Raw genomic sequence first — 16,693 nt, 5'->3', positions numbered from 1 at the left:
TCGAATCCCCGCTCTCCACCCCTCTGCACCCTGGATATGTTTTCTCCCAGACCTGGATATTTTTTTGATATCGTGAAACTACGAGGGAAATAACTGCGGGGCTTGCTTCTTGTCTCCCTGCTTCTCCCCATGGACATGCCTTCAGTTTGCGGGGTTGAGTCACCTGGTCCTAGGCGAATGAACCCCCCGAGCCGCGAGGGAGAGAAATGAAGGGAATTCCTACAGCGGAATGAAAGCTCTGCAGCTAGGTCCTCTCATTTGCCATTTGTCCTTTCAAACTGCATTGTAATACGGGCCGGTAAGTCTGACGGGAAAGAAGGCAAGCCTCCCGGCCGTGTTTCTCCGCCCGTGTTTACTTTCCATATTTCTTTTCTCTGCTCTCCTGCTTCTTGGCCGAACCAGGGATGACTTCCTCGCTGCAGCGGCCCTGGCGGGTGCGCTCTCTACTATGGACCGTCCTGTTGGTCAGCACTGCGGCCGGTGAGTATCCCAGGCTGGCGCGTCCGGGCCACTTCCCCTGCGGGTGGCGAGGGAGGTAGCCCGCAGAGGCCGAGGCCTGCGCTCGCCCTTTGATGCGTCTCCGGATCACTGTAGAGGGAACCGCGACTGTGTACTTGCGCTCCTTTCCTGATCCATCAGAGGAAATAACCTTTTATGCTTTTGTGTAGTTTTGAGTTCCCACTCCCATATTTCCCACCCTCTCACACCTCCCTCGGGGGTAAAAAGACATATTGGGTGTGGTTTCTTGACATTTTTAGCTGTGAGGTAATGCAAGGATTAAAAATATTTTAATCACCCGTGGATAGTGGCTATTATGAGATCTTTGGAAACAGAGCTGTAGATTTTTTTGTTTTATGTAAAGAAGCGGATTTGACTTACAGTAAAAAGGACATCAACTATAGAACACACACTTGAATCTTATTTTTAGATTTAGATCACTCTTTGGGAATCCATGTTCCTTTCAATATTCAAAAATGTTACTGAATGAATTGAATAAAATGTTGAGGAAGCCAGAACTGTGAGATTCTTAATACATTGTATAATACTTTAATTATTATTATCATTAGTGTTATTTTGTTCCAAAGTATTTTAGTAATTATATTTGCCTCTTTTCAATCTGGACTCTGCTATTTTATGTACTTTTGGAAGTATTATTTGGTTTAAAGGTGTTTTTGATCTCTTTACATTTAGTCATCTGGCTTTTATTGGCTGTCCTGTCATTGAGACAACTTGGACCTCACATCAGACTTCTAGGAGATTTGAGTTCTGAAAGTTTTTTGTCATTTTACTGAAGTTTAAAGAGAAATGGTAGTCATCCTTTACTTAGAATATTTTTTTTAGTTCTCAGACATAAGGCTTAAAAAAAGCCTTATGTTCCTTTTGCAGTTATTTTTCAAGCAGTTTTTTGATGATAGGGTTTTTTTAGAAATTTTTAGGAGTGGATTATACTTATAATTCTTAAATTTGGTTTAGAATGGTTAAATAGATTATGCCTTTAAGAACTAGTCAAGGACAACATGACAGTTTTTCAGTTACTTTTATTTTTATAAGTGTATTTTTCATGCTCAATACATTTCTCATTGCCATGTTAGATACAGAAATCTGCATTGGGAAAATGTTGAAAGAAAATTTGAAATTTCTTTTTGTACTTTTGATGTTTTTGATTAATGTCTATTATATTTATGATAAACTTATATAGTTGAGTTAAAATAATTTGAACTTCTGAATTGATTATATTTGAAAATTTGTATTTTAATATTCTTAATCATTACAATTCCTTTTGGAATAAAAATGAATGATTTTTACTAGATTTCTTTATGTTGTGTAAGCTATTTAAATTCTCTAGCCATAAGTCATGTGGTTCCTGTAAAACATGTAGAGCATAAAGAGCCTGAAGCTTAAGCAGTCACTCTAAGAACAGAAATCTCAGAGCATAGACTTTTCAGAGTTTTTTGTTATTTTTAACCTTTTTAGCATCTAGATTCCTATTTGTAGTTGACAGGCTTATTATTTTGTGATTAGAACTGATAAAAGTAAAAGAAAGAACACTGATTTTTAAAACAAACTTAATTCCTATTTGGTAAATAAAATATTAGAATAATGTCTCTTAAAAGGGATGGATTAAAACAATTACTGCTTACAAAGTAGTTCAGTCTCCTGTTTTTTCTTTAGCATTACATAGCAGCAGATGCCCGCATTTGTGAAGCTGGATTCAGAGCCATAACAGCAATAATATTAATAATAGCTAGTATTTACTGAGTACTTGCTATGTGCCAGCAATTATTCTAATATCTTTACATGTATTTTTTTCATTTCATTCTCAATTCTGTACTGCAGGTTTAATTATGGTCTTTTTACAGAGAGGGTGAGTGAAGTACAGAGAATTGAAAGAACTCACCACACTAAATTGTGGAGGTAGGATTATAGCCTGCACCCTTACCTACAATGTTAATGATAACAACAACTTCTTACTCTAATTGAGAACATGAGATAGAGTTGTGCCTTCACCTAGACCAGCCTTTGCAAAGAGCAGGGACACTTGACGTGATCTTTGTACTGCACTGATTATGCAAATGCCGTGGTTCTAAATGTGTAAAAGTTTGCTTAATACTGGAGTGGCTGGTGCAGTTTCATTAAGTGCAAAGTGACTAAAGGGGGCCTGTGTAGGTTTGGGGATACATAGATGCAGTGATATAACCAAACAGGTGCAAATAGTGCAGCTGAATGGAAAAAAATACTGGAAGTCATACTGATATCACATCCCTCTTTGGGGGTCATGGTTATTTATTTTGAAACCCTCTTTCCCACTTACTCTATATAGTTAGTTCTTGGGTTCCTTACTTCTAAGAACAATGGTTATGCAAAACATCAGAATTTTATAAAAATATGTGCTTGTTTTGTTTTTAAATGAATTATTTTAATACAAAGATATAGTACAATGCCATACTTTTTTCAGGGTAAGCCTCTGTAAAAAATTTTTTTCTTGGGAAAAAAAAAGTTACCAAGCTTTATTTAGGTTGTAATGGTTACAGATGACATATCTAACTCTATATCCCACCCCACCCTATGCAACCCGTGAGCAGGCTTAGCTACCCTTTACTTTCAGTCTCAGTTCTTGTCCTTGCCATTGTCGGGGCCTAGGGAACTTTTCTCTTTACCACAAAAAGTTTACTTTTATCAGTTCTTCTGGCTGGTTGAATAATTTAAATGATTTAAAGCAGATTAACAGGAGAAAATAAAATTTAATATGTGTGCATGGGGAATTCACATAAACATGAAAATTCTGAAGACAGAGAAATGAAGTATACTGTGTATATAATTTTGAACAAAGGAGGGGAGAGGTAATCAATTCATACATGCTAAGGTTAAAATGCTGAGGGGTCCCTTTCTGAAGCAAGTTTTTCTCTCTGAATCTCTTTAGGCCGGTAAGGGAGAAGAAACAAACTCTTTTTGAGTTTGTTGGGCTTTAATTGTTTTCAGATCAAAATAATCTGCATGCCAGGGTGGCACATTTTGGAGAGACTCACTCCTGACTCCCACCCCATCCTTAGTCACCTGGGAGGCCAGGGAGCCCATGGCATTTTGAGTGGCTGTGTTGTTGGGGTCCACACCTGGAAGGATCTCCAGGACAGTCTGAAGGACCTGAGGGCCCTGCATCACATTATAATTCCCCTTGGCTTGCTCAGTTGTGTCCATGGCTGAATTGGCATCAATGGCAACTGATTCTTACTGCATTTGAAGTAATTCACTTGACTGGATTTCCGTTTTACATACATCTCTTTGTGAACACACACATTCTCAAGCAAGATTCACTTATTTAGTGTTCTTGAACAGTTAATATTATTGAGGAACTGGAAATTTAATAATCTTTATTTTAGTGTTTCTCAAGATGTAGACACTCCAACAGAACCACCTTTGCTTCTTGATAAAATGCATATTCCTGGCTCACAGTCTAGATTTACTGAATGGATCTCTCTGGGACCTAAATATTTTTTAAAAACTTAGACCTCAAAAGATTCTTACTCAGCTGAGCTTGAGAACTACTGCTTTTTTGTAATTGATCAGTCTTGTTTAGATTTTGAAATACTGTGATTTGGTCAGCTTTTGTGGAATAATAATTGGCAACCACAAAATCATAGTGCTATATAACAATAAGCATTTATTCTGCTTCACTTGTCTCATTCTGGGGCCCAGGCTAAAATCTCTCTGGGGAAACTTGTCTCATGGCAATGGCAGAAGTACAAGAGGATAAGTCCAATCCCATCAGCCTATTTCCAGACTCTGGTCCTATAACATCTTATTGGCCAAGCCCAAAGATAAAGGGTAGCAAAGTATTCTTTGCCTACAATGAGGCTGTGGTATTATATGGATGCATACTACTAGTGTGGGGGCATGAAGAAACCAGACCTTTAATATAGCACGTATGATCAGGAAGATAGTCCAGGACTGGAGCTTCTCTTTACCATTTGAATAGAGTCAAAGTCTTATTTAGGCCTTTGCATAAAAATTATACCAGCTCTGGTCTCTACAAAAGCAATCCTGTCATATGAGGTGGTGTGGTGGTAGTGATATTAGTATTGGTGTGTATATGAAATATGGAGAGAGAGATTAATTCCACACAAGGACAATCACTTTACTAAAGGAGAACTTAACAGTAAAAGGGAAGAAATTGTATTTTTCTGTAACATACAAATTCTAACTGTGTATAAAAGGTACAAAGTGAAGTCACTATAAATCAGTTAATTTTATAGTTGGCCAAACCACTTATTTTGGCATTTACTCATATTGCCTTGCTGTTGGACATCAGTTTTATGTATTTGTCTTGTTGTTCCTCCTAATAGATAATTGCTTCTAGAGGACGGGGTTTGTATCTTAAATTGTTTTGTAATCTACCATCTTACTATGTTCATAGAAGATGTTTAATAAAAATACTGAATGAATAATAAAGAGGAATTGGAGCCAGGAAGTATTCTAAGATTGCTTATTTGTTCAAATAATGTATGAGTAATTTATTTTTTCTTTGTCCCAGTTCCTTCTACAGTAAAGTGGTTTAAGTAGTATAGTAGGAAAACCACTGTCTTGAGTTAATGAAATCAGGATTCTATGTGATTCTAGACAAATAGATTACTTAACATAGTTTTCTCAATTATAATCTTATGGGATTGGTCTAGATTGTGTTTGAAATGCCAATTCCTGGGCACTACCCGAGACCCACTAATCTGTATATATGGACAGTGAGATTTAGAATCTGCATTTTAAACAAACATTCCCCAGGTATATTTTATGTACTCGAGTTTAAGGACTACTGGATGTAAGATTCCTTCTGTCAGGTTTTACTTTATTTTTTACTTTTTGTGCTAATTATAACCTATTCTGGATCTTTTATTCAGTCAGCATTTGTACCAAGCATTTTTTATTTTATGTTTTAAGTAGTTACCCAAAAGCTTTTTTTCCCTTAACATTGGCACAATTTTTTTTTCTTGCCTGTTCTTGGTTAAAGGCAATATGATATTTAATTGAAAAGTGCTTTCCTCATCCAGTATTGTACATGTTCATTTAGCTTGTACTTTTATTTTGGCCATTTTATTTTCTGTTTCCTTCTACAAAAAAGAAAAATTGCTTGGTAGTAGAAACAAGTTTCTACTTTTAGTAAATTTGGTTTTACTTTTAGTACATTTGGATGAGAATGTTGACAAAAGAGTTTGTACTAAACTAAATTAGACAAGATTGTTTCAGTTTTGGTTACAAATTAATATTCCATGGAACCTTACAGGTGGATAAATTGCATATATTAAATATCTGCCCACCAAAGAATAATTGTATTCTGATTTGTTTGATATCTGCTGGAAAAAATTAAATATGAGTGCTATGATATCTAGGAAGTTATGAATTTTCACCAGCTTACGTAACACTTATGTGTTGAAAAGGCTCTCATATTATCAAACTGTTTCCCCTAGTCTTTGAATCCCTTCCAGAAGCAATGAAGATGACATTGGTAGAATTTTGAGAACAATAGACTTGATTTTGTTTTGTTTTTCTTAAACTTTTTTTTTTTTGTTATGTGTGAGATGGATGTGACAGCTAAGACTACTGGATTACAAGAACACATAAATTTTTTTATAGTCTATGTGAGCTTAGAAGTAGGCCTGTAAATAAATGATATGAACATTTTAGGATACATTGCTTTATCAGAAATATTAGTACACAACATTTATTGCTTGCTCTTAATTGCACTTAATATAGTGTTTGACTAGACCCAGTTTCTATTCTAATATTCACCCATGGGAGCAGCCAAAAGAGTAAGGGGAAATTAATTAGATAGACAACATATGGAAGGAGAAATAAAATGTCCAGTTAACAAACATTTATTAATGCTTTCTTTCTGCAAAGTTCTTTTTTAAATGTTGGTGGATACAAAGAAAAATAAGTGCTGCTGCTCCTCCGCAACCGTCTCATGCCATATTCTATATCACTTTATAAAAGAGAATTAGATCTCATGCTATTTAAAGCAAAGGTAGGTATTTTGCAAACTGTTAGCATTGTATTATTTCTTCTTTGTCCATCCTTTCAGGATGAGAAATTTCTGTAGGTATTCTACAACACAGGAAAAGAGACTATGTTCCTGTGTTTTTTTTAACTGATCTCCATTCTTCTTTTATATCTTTATTCTCTGCCAGCCTTCTTGAAAGAGCATTGAACACTTGACTTTCTTATTCTCAACTCCTTAATTGTCCCTCTTTGCTGTGTATACATATTATTAGGTCAGCAGTGACTTCCTAATTGCCAAATCCAGTCACTTTTTAATCTTGTTCTTTGACTTTACTACTGAATTTGACAAGTTTTAGTCACCCCCCCTTTCTTGAAACTCTTCTCTTCTGACACTAGCGATTTTGCTTTTCCTTGGTTCTAGATCTTCTCCATCCTTTCTTCTTCCTCAGTGTTGTTTTGTTTTGTTTTGTTTTAAATCTCCCTAGATTGTCTCTTCTCTTAGTGCTACTCCCTGCCCCGCCCCTTGTTGATTTTTCTCTTATTGCTACTCCTCTTCTAGGCTTTAATTATCCTTAAAAGTAGGTAATTTTTAGGTCAAACAGGCGACCAGAATTAGAAGCCAGGAATATTTGAATTTCTTGCTAGTGGTGTCATTAATTGTTTACTTTGGGTAAATCTCTTTTGTAAAGTAAGGGTGTAAGTCTGTATGATGCTTAAAGTACTTACAGCACTTTTGCTTGTGGTATGAGAAAAGCCAGTGGTAGTTTAATGGAAAGTGAATAGCACTTTTTGAATGATATATTTTCTTATTACTGAATATATATATAGTACTTTGAATTTAGGTTGGGGAAAACTGTCATTGTGAAATTGTAAAAGAACTACTTTGAAAGAAATGTAACCTAATTTTTTCAAGTACATTTAAAAATTTTTTATTCATTTTTGAGAGAGAGGGGGGGAGAGAGAGAGAGAGAGTGTAGCGGTGGAGGGGGGCAGGGGAGAGAGAGAAACATCAATTGGATGGAACATCTGTTGTTCCATCTATCCATGCATTCCTTAGATGCTTCTTGTGTGTGCCCTGACTGGACATCGAACCCTCAATCTTGGCATATTACGATGATGCTCTAATCAACTGAACTACCCAGCCAAGGCACAAATACACTTTATACCTTGATTATCTGTGTTGAATTAAGACCACAAATTTTTTGTAAATAAAGCCTCTTTAGGGGTATGCTTTAATGAAAATATAATGAATAATAACAACTAAATATAAAGGATGCTTTAAATTTTTTTTTTTTCATTTTAGAGAGAGGGGAAGCAGGGGAGAAAGAGGGGGAGAGAAACATTGATGCAAGAGAGACACATAGAAAGGCTACCTTCCATATACACCCCAGCCTGGGACCTAACGTGCAACCCAGGCCTGTGCCCCAACTGAGCATCAAACCAGTGACCTTTCTGTTTGTGGGAGGACACCAAAACACCTGAGCCACACCCACTGGGGTGAGGGTGCTTTTAAGATCGCTGGAATCCTAGAATTTTAGAGTTGAAAAAGACCTTAAGGTAGACCTTAAATAGTTAAAAGTTTACTTAGATTTCTTCACAATCTTGTCTTTAATTTTAAAGTAAATAATACCAAGGTCAGTATCAGTTCAGTTTTTGACCCAATTAGTCTATATTCTAAAAATCAGTGAGACCTAATTAATGTCATTTTAACTTTAGGTTAGTAAACTTTTAAAACAGCTTTATTGAGACATAATTCACATACCATAAAGGCACTGTTTTAGAAGTGTATATAGTTTAGCAGTTTTGACGTATTACATATTACATATAACTTTAAAATTATGGTAAATCACATAACATAATATAAAACTTGTCATTTTAACCATTTTCAAGTGTACAAGTCAGAGGCATTAATTATATTCATAATGTACAACTCTCACCAAAACATTTTCATCACACCAAGCAAAGCTCAGTAACCATTAAGCAGTAACTCCCAATTCTTCCCTCTTCCTAGTCCCTGGTAACCTTTAATCTACTTTCTGTCTCTAGAATTTGCCTATGCTAGGTATTTTACATAAGTGGAATCATACAATATTTGTCCTTTTGTTACTAGTTCATTTTGCCTAGCCTGTTTTCAAGGTTTTATCCATGTTATAGCATGTGTCAGAATTTCATTGTACTTTAAGACTAATATTGTTATATGTATATACCACACTTTGTTTAGCCATTCATCAGTTGATGGACACTTGAGTTTTTTACACCTTTTGGCTATTGTAAACAATATGACAATGAACAATGGTGCACAAGTATCTGTTCAGTATCTACTTTCAATTTCTGTGGATATATGCTTAGGAGTATATTGCTGGATCACATGGTAATTCTATGTTCAGGATTTTGAGGAACCACCACATTGTTTTCTATAGTTGCTGCACCATTTTACAATCCCACTGACAATGTACAAGTGTTCTGCTTTTTCCATATTCATGCCAATACTCATTGTTTTCTGTATTATTTTTTTAAAGTTATTTATAATTTTAAGGTATACAGTGTTGAGTTGATACATTCATTTATTGTGATATGATTGAGTTACCTAACACCTTTATTATGTCACATAATTATTTCTTTTTTGAAGTGGGAACAATTAAGATCTACTAGTTATTCAGCAGTTTTGAAGTTTATAAAACAATATTTTTGTCTGTAATCATTATCCTGTGTTTTATATCTTCAGGACTTACTTATCTGCGATTTGCAAGTTTGTACCCTTAAACAACTTTTGGGGTTAGCGCCCTTATGAAAGAGACTTCAGAGAGATCCCTCCCTTCTTCTGCCATCTGAGGTTACAGCAAAAAGATGGCCATCTAGGAAATGGGTTCTCACCAGTTACTAAATCTGCTGTAACCATGATCTCAGACTTCCCAGCTTCCAGAACTGTTAAAAATAGATGTTTGTTGTTTATAAACCACCAGTTTCTGGTATTTTGTTATGGCAACTTGAATGGACTAAGAAACCAAATGCTTTATCCTATTCTTGAGGTTGGGTTTTTTTTTCTCTGTCCCAATATCCTTTGATGTAAAAATGTTAAAATTTTTTAAAAATTGAGGTAAAACTGGTTAATAACATTATATAAATTTCAGGTGTACATTATAATTTGATATCTGTGTACTCTATTCCATGCTCATCACTAAAAGCCTAGCTTCCTTCTTTTTTTCCTTTTTTAAAAAAAAAATCTTTATTGTGTTTTTTCATTACCATTTAGTCCCTTTAAACTCCCCTCCCTGCAGCAATTACCACACTGTTGTCCATGTCCATGAGTCCATTTTCCTTTTTGCTCAATCCCTCCACTGCCTAACCTCCCTGCACCAGCTGTCATGCTGCTCTCCATCTATAAGTCTGTCCCCATTTACCTTGTTAGTTCAGTTGGTTCATTAGATTCCACATATGAGTGAAATCATATGGTATTTGTCTTTCTCGGACTGGCTTATTTCACTTAGCATAATTTTCTCCAGGTCCATCCATGCTGTCTCAAAGGGTAAAACTTTCTTCTTTTTTTATAGCTGAGTAGTATTCCGTTGTGTAAATATCCCATAGTTGTTTTTTTTTTTTTTTAAGATTTTATTTATTTATTTTTAGAGAGAAAGGGATGGAGAGAGGGAGAGAAACATCAATCAGTTGCCTCTCATATGTCCCCAGCTGGGGACCCAGACAGCAACCTAGGCATGTGCCCCAACAAGGTATCAAACCTGCAACCTTTTGGTTTGCAAGCCAGCACTGAATCCTCTGAACCATACCAGCCTGGGCCTATGGTTGTTTTATCCACTCATCTACTGATGGACAGTTGGTCTGCTTCCATATCTTGGCGATTGTAAATAATGCTGCAATGAACATAGTTCTTTTGAATTAGTGTTTCGGGTTCCTTCAGATGTATTCCCAGAAGTGGGATCACTGGGTCAAAAGGCAGATCCATTTTTAATTTTTGAGGTATCTCCATATTGCTTTCTACCGTGGCTGCACGAATCTGCATTCCAACCAACAGTGCACAAGGGTTCCCCTTTCTCCACATCCTCTCGAACACTTGTTGATTTATTGATGATAGCCATTCTGACAAGTGTGAGAAGATTACTCATTATGGTTTTAATTTGCACTTCTCTAATGATTAGTGGGGTTGAACATCTTTTCATATATCTCTTGGCCATCTGTATGTCCTCTTTGAATAGGTGTCTCTTCAGGTCCTTTGACCATTTTTTAAATTGGGTTGTTTGTTTTTTTGGTGTTGAGTTTTGTAACTTCTTTATCAATTTCAGGCATTAACCCCTTATCAGCTGTATTGGCAAAAGAGAGGGAGAGAAATATCAGTGTGTGGTTGCCTCTTGAGCAACCCTGCACCAGGGACCTGACCCGCAGCCTAGGCACGTGCCCTGACTGGGAATTGAACCAGCGACCCTTTGCTTCGGAGGCTGGCATTCAAATGGCTGAGCCACACCAGGCAGGACTATGTGTCTTTTTTTATACCAGTACCATGCTATTTTGATTAACATGGTCTTATAGTATAGTTTGACATTAGGTAGCATGATTTCTCCAACTTTGTTCCTTTTCAGAACTGTTATTGCTGTGCAGGGCCTTTTGTGGTTCCATATACATTTTTGAAATATTTGTTCTAGTTCCGTGAAATTCTTCATCGGAATCTTTATAGGAACTGCATTGAATCTATAGATCGCTTTAGTATGGTAGTATGGACATTTTAATGATGTTAATTTTTCTTATTCATGGACATGGTATGTGCTTGAACTTATTTGTATCTTCTTCACTGTCTTATAATTTTCCAAGTAAGGTCTTTTACATCTTTGGTTAGGTTTATTCCTGTTTTATTCCTTTTGTAGCAATTGTGAATGGGATTTCCTTAATTTCCCTTTCTGTTCATTACTGGCATATGAAAATGCAACTGAGTTCTGCATATTAATTTTGTATCCTGCCACTTTGCTGAATTCATTTACCAGTCCTCATAACTTGTTTGTGGAGTCTTTGTAATTCTTTATACGCAGTACCATGTCATCTGCAAATAATGACAGTTTAACTTCTTCCTTTCCAACTTGGATGCCTTTTTTTTTTTCTTCTTGTTTGATTGTTGTGGCTAGGACTTCTAGTACTATGTTGAATAAGAGAGGTGAAAGCGGATATCCCTATCTTGTTCCCGATCTTAAGGGGAACACTTGTAGGTTTTGCCCATTGCATGTGATGCTGGCAATGGGTTTGTCATATATGGCCTTTATTATGTTTAGATATGTTCCCTCTAATCCTATTTTGCTGAAAGTTTTATCATAAATGGATGCTGGATTTTACCAAATGCTTTTTCCGCATGTATTAATGTGATCATGTGGTTTTTATCCTCCATTTTGATAATGTGGTTAATCACATTTATTGATTTGAGTATGTTGTATCAACCTTTCATTCCTGGAATAAATCCCACTTGATCATGGTATATCATCTTTTTGATGCATTGTTGTGTTCAGTTTGCTAATATTTTGTTGAGGATTTCAGTGTCCATATTTAGTTTCCTTCTGTTACCATACCTTAGATCTCTTCTACCCATTTTTTCCTACTCCTTCCCCCCTCCCTCTGGTAATCAGTATTCTGGTGTCTATGTCTGTGTTTTTGTTTTATTTGTTTTTTTATATTTTACATATCAGTGAAATCATGTGCTTTTAGTCTCTTGCAACTTTACTGAATTTATTGATTTGTTCTAACAGTTTTTGGTGGAAACTTTAGGGTTTTCCATATATAATATATCATCTGCAAATAGTGATGGTTTTACTTCTTCCTTTCCAATTTGGATGCCTTTTATTTCTTTTTCTTGCCTAATTGCTGTGCCCAGGACTTCTAGTACTATGTTGAATGAAAGTGGCTATAGTGGGCATCCTTGTCTTGTTTCTGATCTTAGAGGAAAAACTTTGAATTTTTCACCATTGAGTATTCTGTTAGTTGTGGGTTTGTCACAAATGGCCTTTATTATGTTGATGTACTTTCGTCCTATACCCCTCTCCCCCTCCCTCCATGCCGCCCCCCCAAGTCTCTCTCCTTCTCCTCTTCCTTTTTTATATTCACATCCAGTCTGATAGAAAAAAGTTTTTGCTTCACCTTCAAAATATATTTAGAGTCTATCTTCTTACCACCATCACTGCTCTAAAATAATCTAATCTGAAAGCCACCACCTTCCTCTCACTTTTCATTTTTTAAAAAATATATTATTTATTTTTATTTTTAGAGAGAGGGGAAAGCAGAGAGAGAGAGAGGGAGAGAGAGAGAGAGCGAGAGGGGGGGAGAGAGAGAGAGAAACATAGATGTGTGAGAGAAATACTGATTAGTTGCCTCTCACACACCCCCAACTGGGGACCTGGTCCACAACCGAGACGTGTGCCCTGATAGAGAAGTGAACCAGCGCCCTCTTGGTTCACAGGCTGACACCTAATCTACTGAGCCACACCAGCTTGGGCTCACTTGATACTTTTGAGTAGTCTCTGTTTTCTCCAAAACGTTTGCTTTTATTACAGTTGCTTTTCAGTATGTGTCCTGGGTCACCCTTTTGAAACGTAAGTCAAATCATGACATGCCTCTGCTTAAAACTCTCCAATGCCTCCCCATCTTAGAATAAAAGTCATAATTATTAAAATTATTGTACACAATCTGCCTCCTACTACTTTTGGCCTCATCTGCTGACCTCTGTCTTGCTGAATGAACTTTTATTGTGCTTTAAACTTTACAAAAATTAAAAACTCAGAAAATCAAGTGTTTTAGACTAGGTTAGATTTAAGATAACTTTATATAATTTAATAGTGCCTGCAATTAGTGAGTAGATCTATATGTTGGGGGATAAATGAAGATATACACGTGAACATTTCTTGAGCCTTTATTTAAGTAGATTTTTAAAAAAGATTCTATTTATTTATTTTTAAAGAGGGAAAGGATGGGAGAAAAAGAGGGAAATAAACATCAGTTTGTGGTTGCCTCTTGCTCATGACCAATGGGGACCTGGCCTGCAACCCAGGTATCTGCCCTAGGCTTGGAATTGAACCGGTGACCCTTTGGTTCGCAGGCTGGCACTCAATCCACTGAGCCACACCAGCTAGGGCCATTTCTTGAGCCATTAATACAGGGTGGGGCAAAAAGTAGACTTACAGTTGTGAGTACATGAAACAGTTTATTTTTGTATTATTTTTAAGTTATTATATTATTTACCCATACAAACAGCTGTAAACTTTTTCTCTACTGTGTAGATCCATAAGTGCCTTACATATTTACTCTGTTATCTCATTAACCTCTTAACAGATTAATACTATTATTTTTTCCTTATTTTACAGATAAGTAAAACTGAATAAAAGGGAGACCTGGAATTCAGGTTCAGGCCGCTTTATAATCCAAGGCAGAGCATTAATATGATATATACAGTGTTAGGCTGAAGGTATAAAATACTTGGAATATTGTAGACATCTGAAAATCTTACTGGCATGTTTATCATTCAGCATTACTTGCTCAGACTGAACTGTGCCTTAGTTATGGTCTCTTATTTGGTTGTAAATCACAAAGGATGTTTTAGGTTTTGTGTGTAGTATTCAAATGTAGATGGATAATACAAATTTTCACTGAATATTCAAAGCTTCAGTTTTGGGAAGGAACACCAGTTAGATCATAAGAGTGATGATGACATACTTGAGGATAAGTTTTTAATGTTTCCATCTGTTGTTAGTGATTAGAATCCCTATGGGTCACTCTAGTGTGATGAATAACTTTTTATATTTAGTTACTACACAAGGGGCCATATTGTAGTAACAAGAAAGGCAAGATTAGAAACAGCCAAATGATACTGAGAGATGAAATTATTCATGTTACTTATTGAAACAAAGGTTTTTGTGGGAGATAACTTTTGTGGGATTTTAAATTATTTTTTCCTTTGGCTAAATCAGTGTGTTAGCTTGATGAAATGTAATGAAAAATGTTGATCTGTAAATTCAGTTTAGCCTTTAGCACCAACTTTTTCCACTTATCCAGCTCTTCTCCAGTAATCATTGTTATAGCCCTTTACTTAGGTATATGAAAAATTCCGTTTTACTGATCCTTGCTGTAAACCACTCTTCTAAGAGCAAGATAGTAATCTTAGATTTATACTAAGCTTAGATTTGTACACTAAAAAGCTAATAGGCTTTATATTTCACATCACCCTGTCAATGAAAATTGATTGAATTCATTAACTGTAAACAGATTAAATTCTAGTTATTTGCAATTAAAAGACAGTGTGTTAAATCATGGTTTATGGAAGTTTATCAATTGGATAGGCTAGGTTATTCTAAAATAGCAGTGGTTATTTCTTGCTCACATTATATGTCCATTGAGGACTGGTAGTGTTACCCTGCTCATCATTCAGGGATCTGGGATGATAGAATGTCACCATCTTGGAAGTTTTTGGTTTCTGTGCCAGAGGTAAAAGAAAGTATAAAATCTTTAATGACAGTTATGTGCTGTGCCCAGGAGAGATTCACATCACTTCTATTTACAACTCATTATTCAGTCTTATAGTCTCCTCCAACCTCTAGGAAATGTGATCCCTCTGTTTAGAAAAGGAATGTGAGAAATAGGACCAATGATGACTGGTGGAAATAATGAGATAAATTTGTACTGTAAGACTTTTTTTAAGTCCTTTTTTGTATTTTAAGCCTTTTTTTGCTTTTAGACTTTGACTTTGTTTTTTTTCAAAGTATTTTTTCTTTTTTACAGTCCTAAAGTTGTAATGCAAAATCATTATAAAAAGGATTTTTTAATGATAATAAAAATAAAAAGACCTATCCCTTCTTTACTTTTCTCTAATCCCATTCTCTTTATGTAACCATTGTAAATAGATTGGTGTATAAACTTTCACAGTTTTTTGGTATGTACTATAAATGAACATCTTTGTATTATTAGAATTTGTTTTATATTTCATTTCATTTTTATTTTTTAAAACTAAATTATTGGGTGATATTGGTTAATAAGCTTATATAGGTTTTAAGTGTTCATTTCTATGATACATGTTTGGTATATTGCGTTGTATGCCCACCACCCAAAGTTAGATCATCTTCCATCACCATATATTTGGCCCCCTTTAATCTTTTGCTAGTTTGTTTTTAAATGAAGGTGGAATTACATTATGTAGATCATTTTGTGGTTATTCATGCATGATAATTCTAGAAATAAAATTCTTTGGTCAGAGTTTGCATATTTAAATTTTGATAGGAACTTACAAATTTCCTCCCCTTTTTGTTTCCATCAGTAGTATATCAGAATTTCCATTTTAATATACCTTTTTAAAATACTGTATAATATCAATCTTTTCAATTTTTGCCAAAGTAAAAGCATTGTGTTTTGTTTCAATGTGCAGGGCTTTAATTAGTGAAACAGAGGGTCTTTTTTTTCATATGCTTACTGGCCAGTTGATTAATATTTCTAATGATTTATTTCTTTTTCTTACTGATTTGAAGATTATATATAATAAAAATTATTTTCTCTCATTAAAATTGTTTATCTTGCCCTAGCTGGTATGGCTCAGTGAATTGAACACCAGTCTGTGAACTGAAAGGTCACCGGTTCGATTCCCAGTCAGGGCATGTGCCTGGGTTGTGGACCAGGTCACTGGTTGAGGGCACGTGAGAGGCAGCCAGCTGATGTTTCTCTTTTACATTGATGTTTCTTTTCCCCCCTTCTCCCTCCCTTCCCCTCTCTCTGAAGGTAAATAAAATCTTTTTAAAAAAAATGAAGATGAGGAATTTTAGGTACCGAGGAATTAAGAAACTTTCCCAAGGCAACACAGCTAATAGAGCTGGAATATAGACAGAGGCAGAGCTGTAATAGACAAAGGCAGCCCATGATTGTGTTTTTCTCTATTGCTGCTTATATAACTAGGTTGTCTTTTAACCACTGAACTCCAAGTAGAGAAAGTGTCCTATTTGGGTAGTGAAAAGTATCATTTAGGGCCAGTTAATTTGAAATGCATAAAATATACTTCTGCTGAAATGTCATAATAGATATTTTTGATTGTTAGAGTAAATACGTGATTAATATCAGTTGTTTAAAATTTCTGAATTTGGGAACCCAGACATTTTTAGCTCTTGTTTAGAGGCTTACATATTATTTTATTTTTTGGGGGGGGTTTAAAAAATATTTTATTTATTTATTTTTAGAGAGA

The 16,693-nt window shown here is 35.5% G+C and overlaps 1 protein-coding gene across 1 annotated transcript in view; it reads left to right on the top strand.

Moving 5' to 3' along the window:
• The first annotated feature begins 227 nt into the window (after positions 1-227).
• BMPR2 (bone morphogenetic protein receptor type 2) overlaps positions 228-16,693 on the top strand; it is a 140,157-nt gene continuing 123,691 nt past the window's right edge. The window contains exons 1-2 of the mRNA XM_054585825.1: positions 228-298; positions 403-480. Coding sequence (XP_054441800.1) covers positions 405-480 — 76 coding nt within the window. The 5' untranslated portion in view covers positions 228-298; positions 403-404. The remainder of the gene's footprint in view (positions 299-402; positions 481-16,693) is intronic.

Source organism: Pteronotus mesoamericanus, unplaced genomic scaffold (genome assembly GCF_021234165.1).
Source record: "Pteronotus mesoamericanus isolate MK-2021 breed Mesoamerican mustached bat unplaced genomic scaffold, CSHL_Meso_final contig_90, whole genome shotgun sequence".
NCBI lineage: Eukaryota > Metazoa > Chordata > Mammalia > Chiroptera > Mormoopidae > Pteronotus > Pteronotus mesoamericanus.
The sequence above is the reverse complement of the archived record's forward strand: the minus strand, read 5'-3'. Positions and strand labels throughout refer to the sequence as shown.